Source organism: Pseudorca crassidens, chromosome 1 (assembly GCF_039906515.1).
Source record: "Pseudorca crassidens isolate mPseCra1 chromosome 1, mPseCra1.hap1, whole genome shotgun sequence".
NCBI classification, from domain to species: Eukaryota; Metazoa; Chordata; class Mammalia; order Artiodactyla; family Delphinidae; genus Pseudorca; species Pseudorca crassidens.
In genome coordinates this window covers 100,795,284-100,812,470 of record NC_090296.1, presented here as the reverse complement: position 1 = coordinate 100,812,470, position 17,187 = coordinate 100,795,284, and the positions used below count along the sequence as shown (strand labels likewise).

At 43.2% G+C, this 17,187-nt stretch overlaps 1 protein-coding gene across 1 annotated transcript in view; it reads right to left on the bottom strand.

Annotated features, from left to right (window-relative positions):
* Positions 1 to 3,147: 3,147 nt before the first annotated feature.
* The window catches only part of SCG3 (secretogranin III), a 38,338-nt gene continuing 24,298 nt past the window's right edge, over positions 3,148 to 17,187 (bottom strand). Inside the window, exons 11-12 of the mRNA XM_067747070.1 lie at positions 8,543 to 8,623; positions 3,148 to 3,470 (exon numbers count right to left, since the gene is read on the bottom strand). Coding sequence (XP_067603171.1) covers positions 3,352 to 3,470; positions 8,543 to 8,623 — 200 coding nt within the window. The 3' untranslated portion in view covers positions 3,148 to 3,351. The remainder of the gene's footprint in view (positions 3,471 to 8,542; positions 8,624 to 17,187) is intronic.

Here is a 17,187-nt window from a genome sequence, read left to right as displayed (position 1 = left end):
TTTTAGTCTTCAGTTTTTTTCAACAAATGGGAATATTAAATTGATTTTTAAATTATAGTTTTAAATGGTGACAGCTTCTCCTCTACTTTAATGGTCTTTATTATTATTACTGTAGTTTTGAAAAAGGTTTCAATAATCTAAAAGCAAATACATTGCAATTACTAGTAACCTTTGCATTTAAATAATATCTGACTTGGTGTGTTTCAGATATAGTGAAAATATGGAGTATATCAAAAGAAGAAGTAAACAACACCATGACTGGACACACTGGTGAATTTTAGCTTAGATTTCATTGATAAGTCACTTTATAGAATGTTTTACAGCATTTTACAGTCAAATGCTCATTTGAATTGAAGGGTTAGGTTTTTATTCACATAATTTGTCTTAGTTTTTTATATGTACAGGTTACAGCAGTAAAGTTTAAGAAATGTATTATTTGCAATTAAATTTTTTTTATCTCCATTTCTATTCAAGTATCAGGTTAAATAAATCTTTAAGCTTCCACAAAAATTCCTTGTATTTATCCCTCACCAACATCCCAAAAGGAGTCTGCGTTCTGTGGGGCAAGAAGGACCTTGTTTCCCTTCTCTTCTCCCTTTTCTCTTTCCTCATTATCTTCTCCCTGCCTTGCTCCTCCAAGTCTTCCATTAAGCAGGAAACAAGTGCCCTTAGATGTTGGTGCAGCAGAACTTGTTGAACCAGAACTGCATATATCCACCCCTTGAGACTAACAGGGACATGAATGGGAAAACAGTAGCTGTTTGCCCATGTCTTGAATTTCTTGTTTGTTCATAACGTCCACAATCCCTTGTATTTTGGGGTTTTTTCCTCATTATTTTTTCTCATGATAACCTCTGTTTTTATTTCTCATGTTTCTTTTTCCTAACGTTATTATCATCTTTGCTATAGGGTGATCTCCTTGTCATGCTTTGCTATTTTCTTGTATCCATCGCTACCTGAACTATGGGGAGGTCGTTGGAAAAGCAGAAAGCTAAAAGAAAAAAATAAAGGAAGGGAAACAGTTGTGTATGTAAGAAAAGGTCAAGGTCTCTAAAAAAAAGTCCAGGGATTTTTTTTTTAATGTTAATAGTTTTTATGCTATTTAACATAAAATAATCTGAAATTTGAGAGTAATGCAAAAGACACAAATCCAAAAACATTATCCAAAAGACATAAGTTCAAATTTGAAATGAAGACCACAATCTCAAAAACATTTTTCTGAGTCTTTTATTTTTGCCTAAGGTCTCTCTTAGCAATTCCTAGCCAAAACATCTCTTCCCTCATCTTCAAGTTACTAAAAACTGATTTCACTGAGACCACAGTTGAAATGTCCTGGACTAGAGTTCTTTAGTCGCTGCCTTGCACACGGAAGTGCTGTGGAGGAGGGAACTAAGACAAGCACCTGGGTTCTAATCCTGGCTTTACCACTTCTTGGCCATCAGAGTTTGAGCATGTCCAGTGCTCTTTTTTTTTTTTTTTTTTTGTGGTACGCGGGCCTCTCACTGTTGTGGCCTCTCCCGTTGTGGAGCACCGGCTCCGGACGAGCAGGCTCAGCGGCCATGGCTCACGGGCCCAGCCGCTCTGCGGCACGTGGGATCCTCCCGGGCCGGGGCACGAACCCGCGTCCCCTGCATCGGCAGGCAGACTCTCAACCACTGCGCCACCAGGGAAGCCCCCAGTGCTCTTTTTGTGAACCTCATGTATGAAACAGGACTGAAGAGCTCCCTCTGTCCTGCTTATTAGTAGGAGCTAAGGAATGTCAATGTGCTCTGAAAGCTACAATGAACTCCCTTAGTAAATGTCTTATTTTTAAAAATACTGCATATTTTGATAAACTATAGAAAAGTGAATGGATAAAATGCTTGAGTCATAATCATCTAATTCTCTGTAATGCAGAAGCAGCGTGTTTGGACTACAGGCCATGATGAAGTCGAGTCAGCCATGTTATCAAAGATGACTCATGCAAACAGTCTGACTCATTGTGCTTTGGCAAGTATAGTTCCGGCAAAGACGTTTTTAGTTCCCTTTCACCATTCACCAACGTGTATTGGCTTCTCTAGAACATACTGAGTTTTGTTTCTGTGTGTGTCAGGCTGTGGTTTTTGTTTTTGCAATTCTAGAGAGAGTAGGGAAGAGCAGCAGTGGTCTCCTCCCTGTGAAAACAGCCTCTTGTAGCTTTCCTGTATGTTCCCCGGTCCTCACCAAAAACTGAATATGAGGTAGAGACGTTCAAGACAGGTGTCAGAAGCCATCTGAAGTAGTGCCAGCTGATATACATAGTATTAAGTTATTTTTATGATTTTCAACTGAAATGTGTAGAAAAATATTTATGTACTTAATTTATACTGAATAATACATTTTCAAAGCATTAACATTTCCGGAGGACCTTGGGTCACTGTGTGTTGTTTCCAGGACTGTGTTGGTGGTGGTGGCTGAGGAAGAGGGGTTGCAGGGATCTGACATTCTTTAACCTTGTCCTCTAGGGGAACTCGTCTACCAGCTTTGGTTCACAGGGGAGGGAATGATTTTTATCTCTATATCTACCCTACTTCCTGGCCCTCTTGCTCTCTGTTGAGAAACCTTGGCTTGGATCAAATTCCGTTTAGATAACTCAGACCTGGCATCAATTTTTATCTTGCTTTATGTAGCGTTTATGACCTCACTTGTCTTGGAAAGTACATAGGTAGTATCCCTCTTAAGAGAAAAACTCAATGTCTGAAAACTCACTAATAGAAAATGTTGAGAGTGGGGGGGAATTGTTAATAAATCCAGCAAATCCTATGCCCATTTTTCAGGTTCCTTTCTGTGCCATTGGGCCTGATAAAGAGCCAGCAGGAGCAGGCAAAAAAGCAGATGGCTGTACTTTAAGCTATAGAGGCTATGAGGAAATGTGAATTTATTTAAACTCCCAAAAGGAAAGAGGCATGGAAATGACATCTTATAACAGAGATATCCTACGAGGTGCTTTGGTACCCGGCATGCCTTGAAAACAGAACCCCCTAATTCTTCAGGGGGTGCTTATATGTGTGACACAGTGGGATGAGCATTCAGTTTTAAGTTCAGTCCATTACAGGCTTTTCCAAAGCAACATAGATCTGCTTATAAAATGTATATCTATAAGGAAATAAGGATTCTATATACAAAATCTCAGCTTACATACAACTTTACTTTTTGGATAGTTTTATGGCCAGAAAGCTATGTTTTAACCACTTCTAACAGATTAACTACTGTAAATTCAGCACTTTCTAATAATCCTTGGGTCAAAATAACTTTAATCACAGAATTAGAAGTGTTTTAAGCTACACTATGTTTCCTGAAACAGTTAAAAGACTCTTGGGTCATTTGCCATTTTTACAGGGTGCTGTAAATACGCTTAATGGCGTCGGCTTCTTCTTTATCAAGGATGCCTTTCTCCACATAAGCATCAGCTTGTTGGTTGATGAAGTCCTTCATCTTTGAAAGGTCATAATCTGGAAAATATCATTAGAGTATCATGAGCAAAGATAAGGAAAGCACAGCCCATTACAGTGATTACCATTAACGAAGAAGCATTTTGTAGAACATCATTACCATGCCCTGTCTTTCACGTTGGAAGGCATTTTAGTTCTTGGCATTTGTGCTGTAGTTTGCAGCTTCAAATCATGTTTACACGCATTATGTTATCCCACCTGCTCTTCATCACAACTTTTCGAGGTGTTCAGATGGGGAGAACAGCTCTCATTTGACCAGAGAGGGAACAGGCTCATAAACCAGGCCTTGGCAGACTTTAATATTTATACCAATCACCTGGGGCTTTTGGAAAGTTGCAAATGTGTATTCAGTAGGCCTGAGGTGGTGCCCCAGATTCTGCATTTTAAACAAGGTCCAGGAGGTGTTGATGCTGCTGGCTCAGGAAACACACTTGGGGTTACAAGACCCTAAAGCTTAAGTGCCTTATTCAAGGTCACGCCGCTGGTAAAAGTTATATATATATAAAAGTTATAATCAGAACCAGGTGTTCTGACTTGAACTTGTTACACTGGTTAAGCCCATGTTGCCGTGACAACCCACTTTTTTTTTCCGCATTAAGAATTACCTTGATTTTCATGTTGTTTGAATTACATGCATGGAGTGAAAAACGAAACCATAACCTCTTTGTGGTTCCTCTGTCCGACTTAAACAAAAAAGTTAGGTAAACCATTGAACCGTCCACAAAAAACCAAGAGATCCTCAACCAAGTAAGGAGGGGGCTGGTGGCATCTTTCTGAAGGCTTGAAAAAAAACCCCACATCTTCCCTTGATTCTTTAAGTGTTATATGCTTATTGTTTTAAAATATGGAAAATACAGAAACATGAAAATAAAATTGAAATCACCTGAATTCTATTAATCATTGATAACCAGAGTGGATATTTTGTTCTGTTTCCTTTTAGCTTTTGGATGTATCTTTCTCAACACAGTTATGATCACAGCGTACATTCAACCTTATACCTAATTCCTTTCACTCAGTTTACACAGTGAGCATTGATATTCCTCAGAAACACCATTTTTAGTGGCTGCATACAATACATCCTATGGAGGAGAAAGGAGAGAGGGGGATACAAAAGCTCAGAGCATTCTATGGCCACCTTTAGCTACCCTGAGTAGAAGCTGAACCTGGGTCACTCGGGCATCTTTAAGCCCCTGCATGAAAGGAAAACCAGACTTGAAGGACCTCTGTACAGGCACCAGGTGTTTATCATACCGTGGTGAGCTGAGGCTCAGAGAGAGATTGTTTCTTCTCCACCCAGGAGGGCATTTGCTCCTTTCAGTTTGGGCTCGGCCATGAGGATCGAAGTGAGAACTCCCAGCCCTGGACACTTTACAGCCATCATCTTATTTGCTCCTCACAAAACCCCATGAGGAAAGCATTACTATCCCCGTTTCAGAGATGAAGAAACAGGAGAGAGGAGGTAAGTCACTTGCTCCGGTCATAATAGAGTCAGGTTCTGAATTCAGGTCTGTCTGTAGTCACTGCCTTGACCACTCTACGGCCTTGAGGTAGTGAATATGAAGCATCTAACACGTGCAGAACATTCAGTAAGTGTTTGAAGGCTCAGTTTTGTTTTGGTCGTTGACTTTCCCTTTCTCTCAGGCGCGAGTTAGAGAATCAAGCTGAGTGTACATTCTGTGTGCACCTCCCGAGCTGATTCCTGACTGACTCATAGGGCACAAAGAGGCACTTTTTTTTTTTTTTTTTTTTTGCGGTACGCGGGCCTCTCACTGTTGTGGCCTCTCCCGTTGCGGAGCACAGGCTCCGGACGCACAGGCTCAGCGGCCATGGCTCACGGGCCCAGCCGCTCCGCGGCATGTGGGATCTTCCCGGACCGGGGCACGAACCCATGTCCCCTGCATCGGCAGGCAGACTCTCAACCACTGCGCCACCAGGGAAGCCCAAGAGACACCTTTTAATCATCACTGGTTCTTCAGAATCGGTTCTGGGTCAATATCTTTAGTGGGACAAAAGGCAGACTCCCCCAAACAGCTGTGAAGTGGTCCAGGTGATTTGAATGGACAAACGGGAAAATATTTGGCTTTCTTTTGAAATGGAAAAATGGTCTCTTGATGGCATGGCTGTCACTGTGTGCCATGGGAAAACTGGCACGGTGCAGAGGAAAGGCCATTGGAGTCCATCCCAGCTCCGCCCTAGCTGGCTGTTAGAGTACACTAGGAGTAGCTAACTTGCTACTTAAAGGAGGTTTGAAGGCTGTAAGGCTCAAAAGAGATAAGGGCTGTAATTCAGTTTTCTAAAAGTACAAACTTTCTTTTTAAGGCTCCATAAGATTTCATCATCTTCCTCACTGTCACATCACATGGACTTCCCTTTCCTGGATTTGGAAAGGAGATTCAGGTCACCCAGGCCCCTGTCAAGCAAAGGGCATCTGCAGAGGTTAAGGAAGGTCAGAACTAATAGTAAGACTTCCTGCTCCCACAGCTGCAGAAGCTGTATGGTTCTAGGACTGGGTCCCCACAGGCTTTGAGAGATTGCCCAAGTCAGGCAGAGCACATACGAAGGCAGTGGAAGAAGAGCTCTCTGTTTCTTCAGAAGGGTGAACTGCATGTCACCCTCACTTCCTGGAGGCAGAAGGGAGCCTCATACCCACCACTGTCATTCGGAAGCTTGCTCACAGAGCCTTCAATATGCATGCACTAGGGTTCCATGATTTACTAGGTTGGTCGTTTCTGGAAATAGAAGACTGAATTGCAGGATGTTGCAGATTATGACCAGGAGTCAGATTCATGTGTTAGTAAGTGAAAGAAATAACATAAATACTCTAAATGGTTGGTCCCTACAATTTACATTGGTTTCAGAATGTATTTTGGTACGTACTGTATTACACGGATTCTAAGATAAACTTTAAAAAATTTTTAAAGCCTTTGCCATAACTGATGGCATGTTCTAATTTTTCTTCTGTAGTGGTACATGAAACAATGGTGCATTTTTCAGTCAATGACAGATTGATGAAATATGGTTCATGTGAACTTTAATGGAGCTGATAGCGCAGAAATTCATATCATTTTGAACCAAATAAAGTGTGTGTGAAGACCTGATAATTGTTTCCATCTCACTCAACTTGTATGATCACAGGCTAAAGGGGTGCTGAAAATACATACCTCTTGCTCCCACTGTGTTCTATCTCATTGGTTTTCAAACTTGGTTGCACAGTGGAATCATGAAAGTTTAAAAAATACTGATGCCTGGGTCCTGCCCCTCAAGTTTGATTTAGTGGTCTTGTGGGCATTAGGATATTTGGAAGCTCCACAGGTGATTTGAATGCATTTTCAAGTTTGAAAAGCAATGCTAATCTCATTTTAAAAGCATCACTTTGCAACTGCTCTGGCCAGACACCTGGGAATCATACTAGAATCCTCTCTCCACATAGCTCTTGAGCCTCTCCCTTCTTCTTTATTTCCTCTGCTTTGCCTTGGTTTAAGCTGCATTACAGCTGCTCCAGATCCTTACTTCCTATCTCTCACCTGGCTTCTGGGGTTTTATTTTTTTTATTCTTATTTTTATTTTTTTGCGGTACACGGGCCTCTCACTATTGTGGCCTCTCCTGTTGCGGAGCACAGGCTCCGGACGCATAGGCTCAGCGGCCGTGGCTTACAGGCCCAGCCGCTCCACGGCATGTGGGATCTTCCCGGACCAGGGCACAAACCTGTGTCCCCTGCATCGGCAGGCGGACTCTCAACCACTGCGGCACCAGAGAAGCCCTGGGGTTTTATTTTTGCAATCTGTAACCATACTGCTGCCAGAGAGATTTCTCAGTCCTTAACCTAATTAAGCCCTAATTTTAAGCCCTTGGGCTAAAATTAACCTCCTTTGCAGGGTGCACAAGCCGCCTCCTGACTTGGCCGCTGCCCACCTCCCCAGCCCTGTCTGCAGACCTCAGTGCTCCTGAAAAACTGGCTCCAGTTCCTGTAATGCATCACTCTGTTTTGTCCCCTCATGTCTTTGCACCAGTGTTCCCTCTGCCTCTATCTCTCCTCACTCGTACGTAAATTCTTCCTTGCCTTTCCAGCAAAGGCTTTCCTGCAGCTCTTTCTCCCGATGTAAGGAGATGTGCCCCCTCCTCTCACCTCCTTTGCACCACCATGTTATCTGTGTTAGCCCTGAGCAGTGCCCACCAGAGGTTTATTGATAGTGTGAGCAACCTGGCAGGGGGTGAAGGGCTGCATCTTAGGGTCCTTCACATCTCTTACACTCAGAACGGAGTCTGGTTCTGTGTTTTGTTTTAACTAAGTGAGCGACTACCTTCGTGACTGCAGGGTGCACCTAATACGTGCTCAGGAAACGTCTTTGTTTAAGATACTCCAAGAGAAGGGGGCGGGTGGGTACACAAAACAAGATTGGCAAAATGTTGATAATTATTGAAGGTGGGTGATGGATGCATGGTAATTCATTATACTGTTCTCTCTGCTCCTGTTCGACATTTTTTATAATAAAATGGAAAAGAAAAGAAAATGCCTTTGCTTGAAAGGCTGATTTGAAAAATAAGAGAAATGGAGGTCTATTCCCTTCCGCATCTGAGAAGCACCTAGAGTCTTTTGGGCCCCGAGAGGGGACTTTAGCCTAATTTGATTGTGGGAATCTTTTTTTTTTTTTTTTTTTTTGTGGTACGCGGGCCTCTCACTGTTGTGGCCTCTCCCATTGTGGAGCACAGGCTCCGGATGCGCAGGCTCAGCAGCCATGGCTCACGGGCCCAGCCACTCCGCAGCATGTGGGATCTTCCCGGACCGGGGCACGAACCCGTGTACCCTGCATCGGCAGGCGGACTCTCAACCACTGTGCCACCACGGAAGCCCAATTGTGGGAATCTTTAATAAGAGCTCTTGGGAATTCCCTGGCAGTCTAGTGGTTAGGACTCCATGCTTTCACTGCTGTGGGCAGGGGTTCAATCCCTGGTCGGGGAACTAAGATCCCACAAGCTGCTTGGCCAAAATAAAATAAAATAAAAAAATAAAAAATAAGAGCTCCTGACAAATTGGAGAACTTTGCAATTTATAACAACACTAATTCCTTACCTTCTTTATTTTCTTTTTTGTTGTGTTTCTTCAACCATTCAATATTTTTTCTAATGGCTTCCAAATAGGCTTCTGTTTTCCCTGGAAAAGGCAAGAGAAACCATATTAAACACTCATAAAAATATCACTGCATCCCTTTTTAAAGACCACACTTATGTTTGAGACCATGAACAAATATTGGACTTATCAAGCACTTGGAGGGGACCATCCCTAAGGAGGTGGTGTGCATATTTCTGTGGGTGGGTGGGATAAGAGTCCAGGAGGCAGGTCCAGGCTGGCAATGTCAAGAGGCCATTATCCCCCAACACAAATAAATACAGTTTGATGTCCTGGCAGAGAAGAGTTTTGATTCAGTTCACTGGATGGGTGGGTCCCTACCAGTCTCAGATTGGGTCATTTCCAGTTAGGGATGGTTCTTTCAAACTGAAGAGTATTATCAAGTCAAGAACTGAATCAGAGTGGCAGATACTTAAGACTCCATCACCAAATAAATGAGAAGTCAGTCCAAGTTTGTGGCTTTGTGTAAGCTGCTATACAGGTCTTCTGCCCAATCTGTTAGGGAGTATGTAAAAACTCAGATGAAGAAGAGACCTGGACCTCATTTCAAGGCCGGATAGTGAAACTTAGAACCCGTTCTAGTAAAATTCCCCTGGATGTAAACGTTCTCTGATGGGCTTTAAGTGTGTCAGGAGAATACCAGGCATCACTGAAGCACCTGCCCTGTGACACCCTTTAGATGCCTTGTTGTCTGCAAGTGGGTATGATCATTAACTCAGAGATGAGGAAACTAAGGCTCAGAGAAGCTAAGTGATTTGGCTGAGGCCATACAGGAAGTAACAGAGGTGAAATTTGGACTCTAGTCTGGCCAAGTTTCTGTTACCTGCACTGTCTGAAAGATAAGACTTGTATTCAGACATGAGCACTGATGTAGCTTTGTTCTGTCTCAAAGAAATCAACCATCCCCTTAATCAGGTGGGTCCCTAATGCTCAGAGTGTCTGCGCCAAGAGATCAGTTGATCTGGAGAGTACTGGATGGCCTAAGAAAAGAGGCTTTTAAAGTCCAGGGCCTTTGCAGAAGCAATGGCTGTCAGAGCTCAGTGCGGTGACCACTTGTTCTGAACCCCCTTTGAACCCTGTTACCCCTAGTCTACTGCCCAGACCTCTTGGTTGAGCTACCTGTACTGTGTGCTTACTGTGTGCCAGGGGCTGTGTTTTGTGCTCCAAAATACATTCTCTCTTTTATTCTTCACAACAACCTTTTGATGCAGTCCTATTTAATCCCCATTTTAGAGGTGAAGAAACTGAGGCTTAGAGAGAGGAAGTAAGGCTACTACTTATTAGCCTTGATCACAAGGCTAGTAAGTAGTAGAGCCAGGCTTGAACCTGGGTACATCTGACTATAGTCCATGAACAGTAATATTGCCTTAAGATTTGCTGACGTTCCAATTTCCACCACAACATTTACTTAAGTGACTTCCTGAGCATCTTTCTTCCTGATCTTGTGAGCTCACTCTTACGTCACCACTGGGGTTCCATGTTACCTGGTCCCCAATGAAGCACAAAGAAACTCCTTTGCAAAAAGGGGTAAGTGGACAAAAGAAGAGAGCCACAATTTCCAGCCCCTATTCAGTTCAATTGCCTGTGTAAATGATTTTAATTCTTTGCTTTTAATGTTAGAGCACGTGAAAGACCAATGTCCTCCTGACTGATGTTATAACATTGCAGCACAATGAATGTAAGGATTTTCATTGTCTGTTGCCCATTTGCTACGAAGGTCATCAGATTTGGTAACAACAACAAAACAAACAAAAAGCAAAACCAAAAAACACAGCAGTATTTCAAATTAATTCAGTTTGAAGAAGGAAAGAAATCTTAGACTATTTCTAAAGAATGCAACTTCATTATTTTTAAAGAATTTAAATCACATTAGTGGTTCTCATAGGGCTTGCTTTAATGAATAGATAATAATGATTTGTCATTAGCACATCAGGTAATTAGGGCTTCTGAAACTTTTGAGGATGTGTGAAAATAGTCTTGCTCTAAAGACGCAGATGGCAGATGCAGACGTAGAGAATGGACTTGAGGACACGGGGGGCGGGAAGGGTAAGCTGGAACAAAGTGAAAGAGTGGCATGGACATATATACACAACCAAATGTAAAATAGATAGCTAGTGGGAAGCAGCCGCATAGCACAGGGATATCAGCTCGGCGCTCTGTGACCACCTAGAGGGGTGGGATAGGGAGGGTGGGAGGGAGACGCAAGAGGGAGGAGATATGGGGATATATGTATATGTACAGCTGATTCACTTTGTTATAAAGCAGAAACTAACACACCGTTGTAAAGCAATTATACTCCAATAAAGATGTTCAAAAAAAAGTAAGTCTTGCTCTTTGAATAACTTTAAGCATTCTTCCCACAATCTTACCTATGATATTATATCCTAATATGGAGAGCTTATTTTTTAAAATAAATTTATTTATTTATTTTTATTTTTGGCTGCATTGGGTCTTCCGCTGCTGCGCGCAGGCTTTCTCTAGTTGCTGCGAGCAGGGGCTACACTTTGTTGCGGTGCGTGGGCTTCTCATTGCTGTGCCTTCTCTTGTTGTGGAGCACGGGCTCTAGGTGCACGGACTTCAGTAGTTGTGGCACGTGATCTCAGTAGTTGTGGCTCGCGGGCTGTAGAGTGCAGGCTCAGTAGCTGTGGAGCACGGGCTTAGCTGCTCCACGGCATGTGGGATCTTCCTGGACCAGGGCTCGAACCCCTGTCCCCTGTATTGGCAGGCAGATTCTTAACCCCTGCACCACCAGGGAAGTCCCCTTATTTTTTTTTTAAGTTTTAAAATTTATTTTATTGAAGTATAGTTGATTTACAATGTTGTGTTAATTTGTGCTGTACAGCAGTGATTAAGTTATATATACACACACACATATATATACATTCTTTTTCATATTCTTTTCCATTATGGTTTATCACAGGATATTCAATATAGTTCCCTGAGCTGTATAGTAGGACCTTGTTGTTTATCCATCCTATATATAATAGTTTGCATCTGCTAATCCCAAACTCCCGATCCATCCCCTCCCCTGCCACCGGCAACCACAAGTCTGTTTTCTATGTCTATAAGTCTGTTTCTGTTTCATAGATAAGTTCATTTGTGTCATATTTTAGATTTCACATATAAGTGATATTTGTCTTTCTCTGTCTGACTTACTCCACTTAGTATGATAATCTCTAGGTCCATCCATGTTGCAGCAAATGGCATTCTTTCATTTTTTTTTAATGGCTGAGTAGTATTCCGTTTACATACCATATCTTTTTTTTAAAATTTTATTTATTTATTTATTTATTTATGGCTGTGTTGGGTCTTTGTTTCTGTGCGAGGGCTCTCTCTAGTTGTGGCAAGTGGAGGCCACCACTCCTCATCGCGGTGCGCGGGCCTCTCACTATCGCGGCCTCTCTTGTTGCGGAGCACAGGCTCCAGACGCGCAGGCTCAGTAATTGTGGCTTACGGGGCTAGTTGCTCCGCGGCATGTGGGATCTTCCCAGACCAGGGCTCGAACCCGTGTCCCCTGCATTGGCAGGCAGATTCTGAACCACTGCGCCACCAGGGAAGCCCCCATGTCTTTTTTTTTTTAAACACCTTTATTGGAGTATAATTGCTTTACAATGTTGTGTTAGTTTCTGCTTTACAACAAAGTGAATCAGCTTTATGCATACATATATCCCCATATCCCCTCCCTCTTGAGCCTCCCTCCCACCCTCCCTATCCCACCCCTCTAAGTCGTCACTAAGCATCAAGCTGATCCCCCTGTGCTATGCGGCTGCTTCCCACTAGCTAGCTATTTTACACTTGGTAGTGTACATATGTCAATGCTACTCTATCACTTTGTCCCAGCTTCCCCTTCCCCCACTGTGTCCTCAAGTCCATTCTCTACATCTGCGTCATTATTCCTGCCCTGACACTAGGTTCATCAGTACCGTTTCTTAGATTCCATATGTATGTGTTAGCACACGGTATTTGTTTTTCTTTTTCTGACTTACTTCACTTTGTATGACAGACGCTAGTTCCATCCACCTCATTACAAATAACTCAATTTCGTTCCTTTTTATGGCTGAGTGATGTACCACATCTTCTTTATCCATTTATCTGTCGATGGACATTTAGGTTGTTTCCATGTCTTGGCTATTGAAAATAGTGCTGCAGTGAACATTGGGGTGCATGTATCTTTTCGAATTACGGTTTTTTCCAGATATATGCCCAGTAGTGGGATTGGTGGTCGTATGGTAGTTCTATTTTTAGTTGTTTTTTTTTTTTTTTCGGTACGCGGGCCTCTCAACTGTTGTGGCCTCTCCCGTTGCAGAGCACAGGCTCCGGACGCGCAGGCTCAGCGGTCATGGCTCACGGGCCTAGCCGCTCCGCGGCATGTGTGATCCTCCCGGACCGGGGCACGAACCCGCGTCCCCTGCATCAGCAGGCAGACTCTCAACCACTGTGCCACCAGGGAAGCCCTATTTTTAGTTTTTAAAGCAATCTCCATACTGCTCTCCATAGTGGCTGCACCTATTTACACTCCCACCAACAACGTAGGAGGGTTCCCTTTCTCCACACCCTGTGGAGAGCTTATTTGGGAAAAGGAATATCCCAGCTTAGACTCTGTTTAGACACTATATTAAAAATTCTGAATTAGGAGAGTAAAATATAAATATGAGGTTTTGGGCATAGTGTAGCAGACACTGTTGATTCCCCACCCTCATGCTTCCCATATTCTAGATATGCTAATAGAGGAGCCCAGAGCCAGTGACGGACAGGATTGGCAGATATACACCCCAGCTTCCTCACTCCTCGGGCTCGGTCCACATGGTCCCCAGAGAGCCTCATGGGACTGAGCCCCACACCCACAGCTGAAGTCTGCTCATTAACACACCACAACGGCTTCTTTCCCTTCCCTGTCTCATGGACCTGTCCCCCAGTAGAGCTTCCTGGGGTCACCTGCCAATTAAAAACGCCACCTCAAATCCTCCTCTCAGTCTGCTTTGGAGGGAACCCAACCTAAGACAATTGGAAGTAGGGGACTCAGCGTCATCTTGTCAGGTTGCTTTTTGCTCAGTGACCAATTACCTATAAAAATGGTGTTGAATTTTTAAAAGTATGAAATGCATGAAAAATAATTTCATTCACCATATTAACATTATCATCCCACAAAAAAGACTTAGTTTACTGCAGCTTAAAGAAAGCTAGACTGTAATCCATTAAAAGACTACTATCTTGTGGACCATAACATACATGATTAGGGCTGTTTCTCTAACTTAAAATATAGAATCCCCCCGCCCCCATCACCCTCATTCCCATTTTCTGCTTTATTTTTATCCATAGTATGTATCACTCTCTACCATATCACATAATTCCTCCCTTAGAAATATTTCTTGTTTGCTAATGTACTCCCACGCCTAGAATAAAGCCTAATACAAAATAGGCACTCAGTAAATATTTGTTGAGTGAGTAAATGGATGAAGGCTTCTTATATAGAAGCTAATCATAATCAGAAGATTGTTTGGTGAGCATGGCATCCAACCTAGGGAAACTACAATTTTTAAAAAGAAATGGTATAAGTCTTCCTTCCTTCCTTCCTTCCTTCCTTCCTTCCATCCTCCCATCCTCCCTCCCTCCCTTCCTTCCCTCCTTCCTCAAAAAATGAATTGTTTATTTACAAGACTTGAAATTCAATGGATTCTGAATTTAAATGATAATAACATCAGAAACAATTTAAAACACCTATGAGGGCTTCCCTGGTGGCGCATTGGCAGGCGGATTCTGCATTGGCAGAATCCGCCTGCCAATGCAGGGGACACGGGTTCGAGCCCTGGTCCAGGAAAATCCCACGTGCCGCAGAGCAGGTAAGCCTGTGAGCCACAGCTGCTGAGCCCACATGCCACAACTACTGAAGCCCAAGCACCCAGAGCCCATGCTCCACAGCAAGAAGCCACCACAATGGGAAGCCTGTGCACCGCAACGAAGAGTAGCCACTGCTAGCCGCTACTAGAGAAAGCCTGTGTGCAGCAACGAAGACCCAATGCAGGCAAAAATAAATAAATAAATAAACCACCTACCAAAGTGCTAAACATACTATATCCATGTGTCACTTAATCTTCACAGAGCTCTATGAAATAAGCATTATTGTTCCCATTTTACTCATGAGGAAACTCAGGCTCAGAGAGGCTAAGTGATGTACCCAAGCAGACAGCTGAGTAAGGGTCAGAGCCTGATCTTGAACCAGAATGAATCTGGAACCTCTAATGAGTGGAACTGGGTAAAATTCACCTTTTCGACTAGAGATTTAGTGACTGTTGTCATTACCAAACTGGCCAACAGGCAGTGGTTCTCAAAGTTGGCTGCACATTGGAATCACTTGGGGGAGCTTTTAAAAATCCTGATGCCTGGGTAACTCCTCATACCAAATAGATCAGAATATCTGGAGGAGGGACTAAGTATCAGGATTTTTTTAAAGCAATCCTGAGATGATTCGAATGTGGGGCAAAATCTGGGAACCACTGCCACCAGCATTGGGACCTCCGCACATTTGCTGGGGCCCTGGAAACAACGGGAATAAAAGCAGGTGTTCATCTGCTCTTAGAGACAAGCAGCTGGTTCCTGTTTACATTTTCTCTTCTCGGGAGCTGTAAAGCAAATCTTTTATTTACACAGTGTGCATTAAAAGCCCATGAGAGTCCACTTTGGAAAACTGGCCTATTTTTTTCAAATTAATTTCAGCTTCTTTTGGAAAAAAATAGCTCATGGCTGAGGTAATATGGCATAAGCCTTAAAACTTATGCTGAAGCAGATGGGAAGAGGGCCAGAGTCAAGATGCAGCCCTGTTTTTCTGGCTGTTCTGGTTCTCAGCCCTGCAAGAGAAATATCCTTTATTATACATGAATTTGTCCTGATCCTGATATGCTCCCCTGATCTGCAAACATCCCCTCAAAAAAACCAAACCAAACCAAGACGAAACAAACAACTCTGTAGAAATCAATAGCTTTAACCTACTGAATATTGGATATACTGAAGATATTAAATGTTTGAAAAGAGTGCTTATGAAAATTGTTTGATATAATGCTTAAAATTCCATATAGTAAAGATTATATGATTATAGGTTTGAACAAAGCAACTGATACTGGTATCATGGATGTCAAGGTGGGCCCCAGAGCCATTCAATTAAAGAATTTTTGTGGGAATTCCCTGGTGGCCTAGTGGTTAGGACTTGGCGCTTTCATTGCTGAGGGCCCGGGTTCAATCCCTGGTCAGGGAAATAAGATCTCACAAGCTGGGCTTCCCTGGTGGCACAGTGGTTAAGAATACACTTGCTAATGCAGGGGACACGGGTTCGAGCCCTGGTCCGGGAAGATCCCACATGCCACAGAGCAACTAAACCTGTGCGCCACAACTACTGAGCCTGCACTCTAGAGCCCGCGAGCCTAGAGCCCATGCTCTGCAACAAGAGAAGCCACAGCAATGAGAAGCTTGTGCACTGCAACAATGAGTAGCTCCCACTCACACAACTAGAGAAAGCCCACGCGCAGCAACAAAAACCCAACGCAGCCCCCCACCCCAAAATAATAATAACGATCCCACAAGCTGAATGGCACTGCCCAAAAGAAAAAGAACTTGGGCAAAATGATGCCATTTGACATGCCTGCAAGATGCAGCATGGGATGCTGGGATGACCACTGGTGGGAGTCAAGGGACAGAAGTTCAAGCCCCAGCTCTGCCACTCTTTGCCTATGAGCTCTTGGGCGAGACTGTTCATTTTCTAAGGCTTGGTTTACTTATTTGTAAATTAAGGAGTGAATTCTGAAAAGAAGATCCGTGGTTTCTGTATATGGGGAGAAATTCTCCTTTGCTGTCCTGGAAAATCCTGTGTTGGTGGTAGGTCTCTGGCCTGCCTTAGCTCCTGGCACACTTGCTGACTCATAGGGAAGAAGACAGCCTCACCATTTTTGGACATTTCCAACAGAATGCCTTGGGGCTTGAATAAAGACACGAATTTTCCCCTGCTGTGTTGCTTTAAAAATAAAAGCATCCCCGTGAGTTAGTCAGCTTATTATCAATTTATTAATTAAATAAGCTGCTTTCTCTTTTCTGGCTTCTGTAAAGAAGATACGGGGGGACTTCCCTGGCGGTGCAGTGGTTAAGAATCCACCTGTCAGTGCAGGGGACACGGGTTTAAGCCCTGGTCTCGGAAGATCCCACATGCCGAAGAGCAACTAAGTCTGTGCGCCACAACTACTGAGCCTGTGCTCTAGAGTCCGCGAGCCACAACTAGTGAGTCTGCGTGCCTGGAGCCCGTGCTCCACAAGAGAAGCCACTGCTATGAGAAGCCACACATTGCAATGAAGAGTAGCCCCTGCTTGCTGCAACTAGAGAAAGCCCGCATGCAGCAACAAAGACCCAACACAGTCAAAAATAAATAAATAAATAAATATTTTAAAAGATTAAAGAAAAAAAGATAGGGGGATGATAGGATATTTAGGGGAAAGTTATCTTAGAGATGACCTTTTCATCTTAATTCCATTATCTAGCCATAAACTTGACAAATGATAGCATTGGAATGAGTTTATGGGTATTGTAATGCTTATTTCACCCCTTGG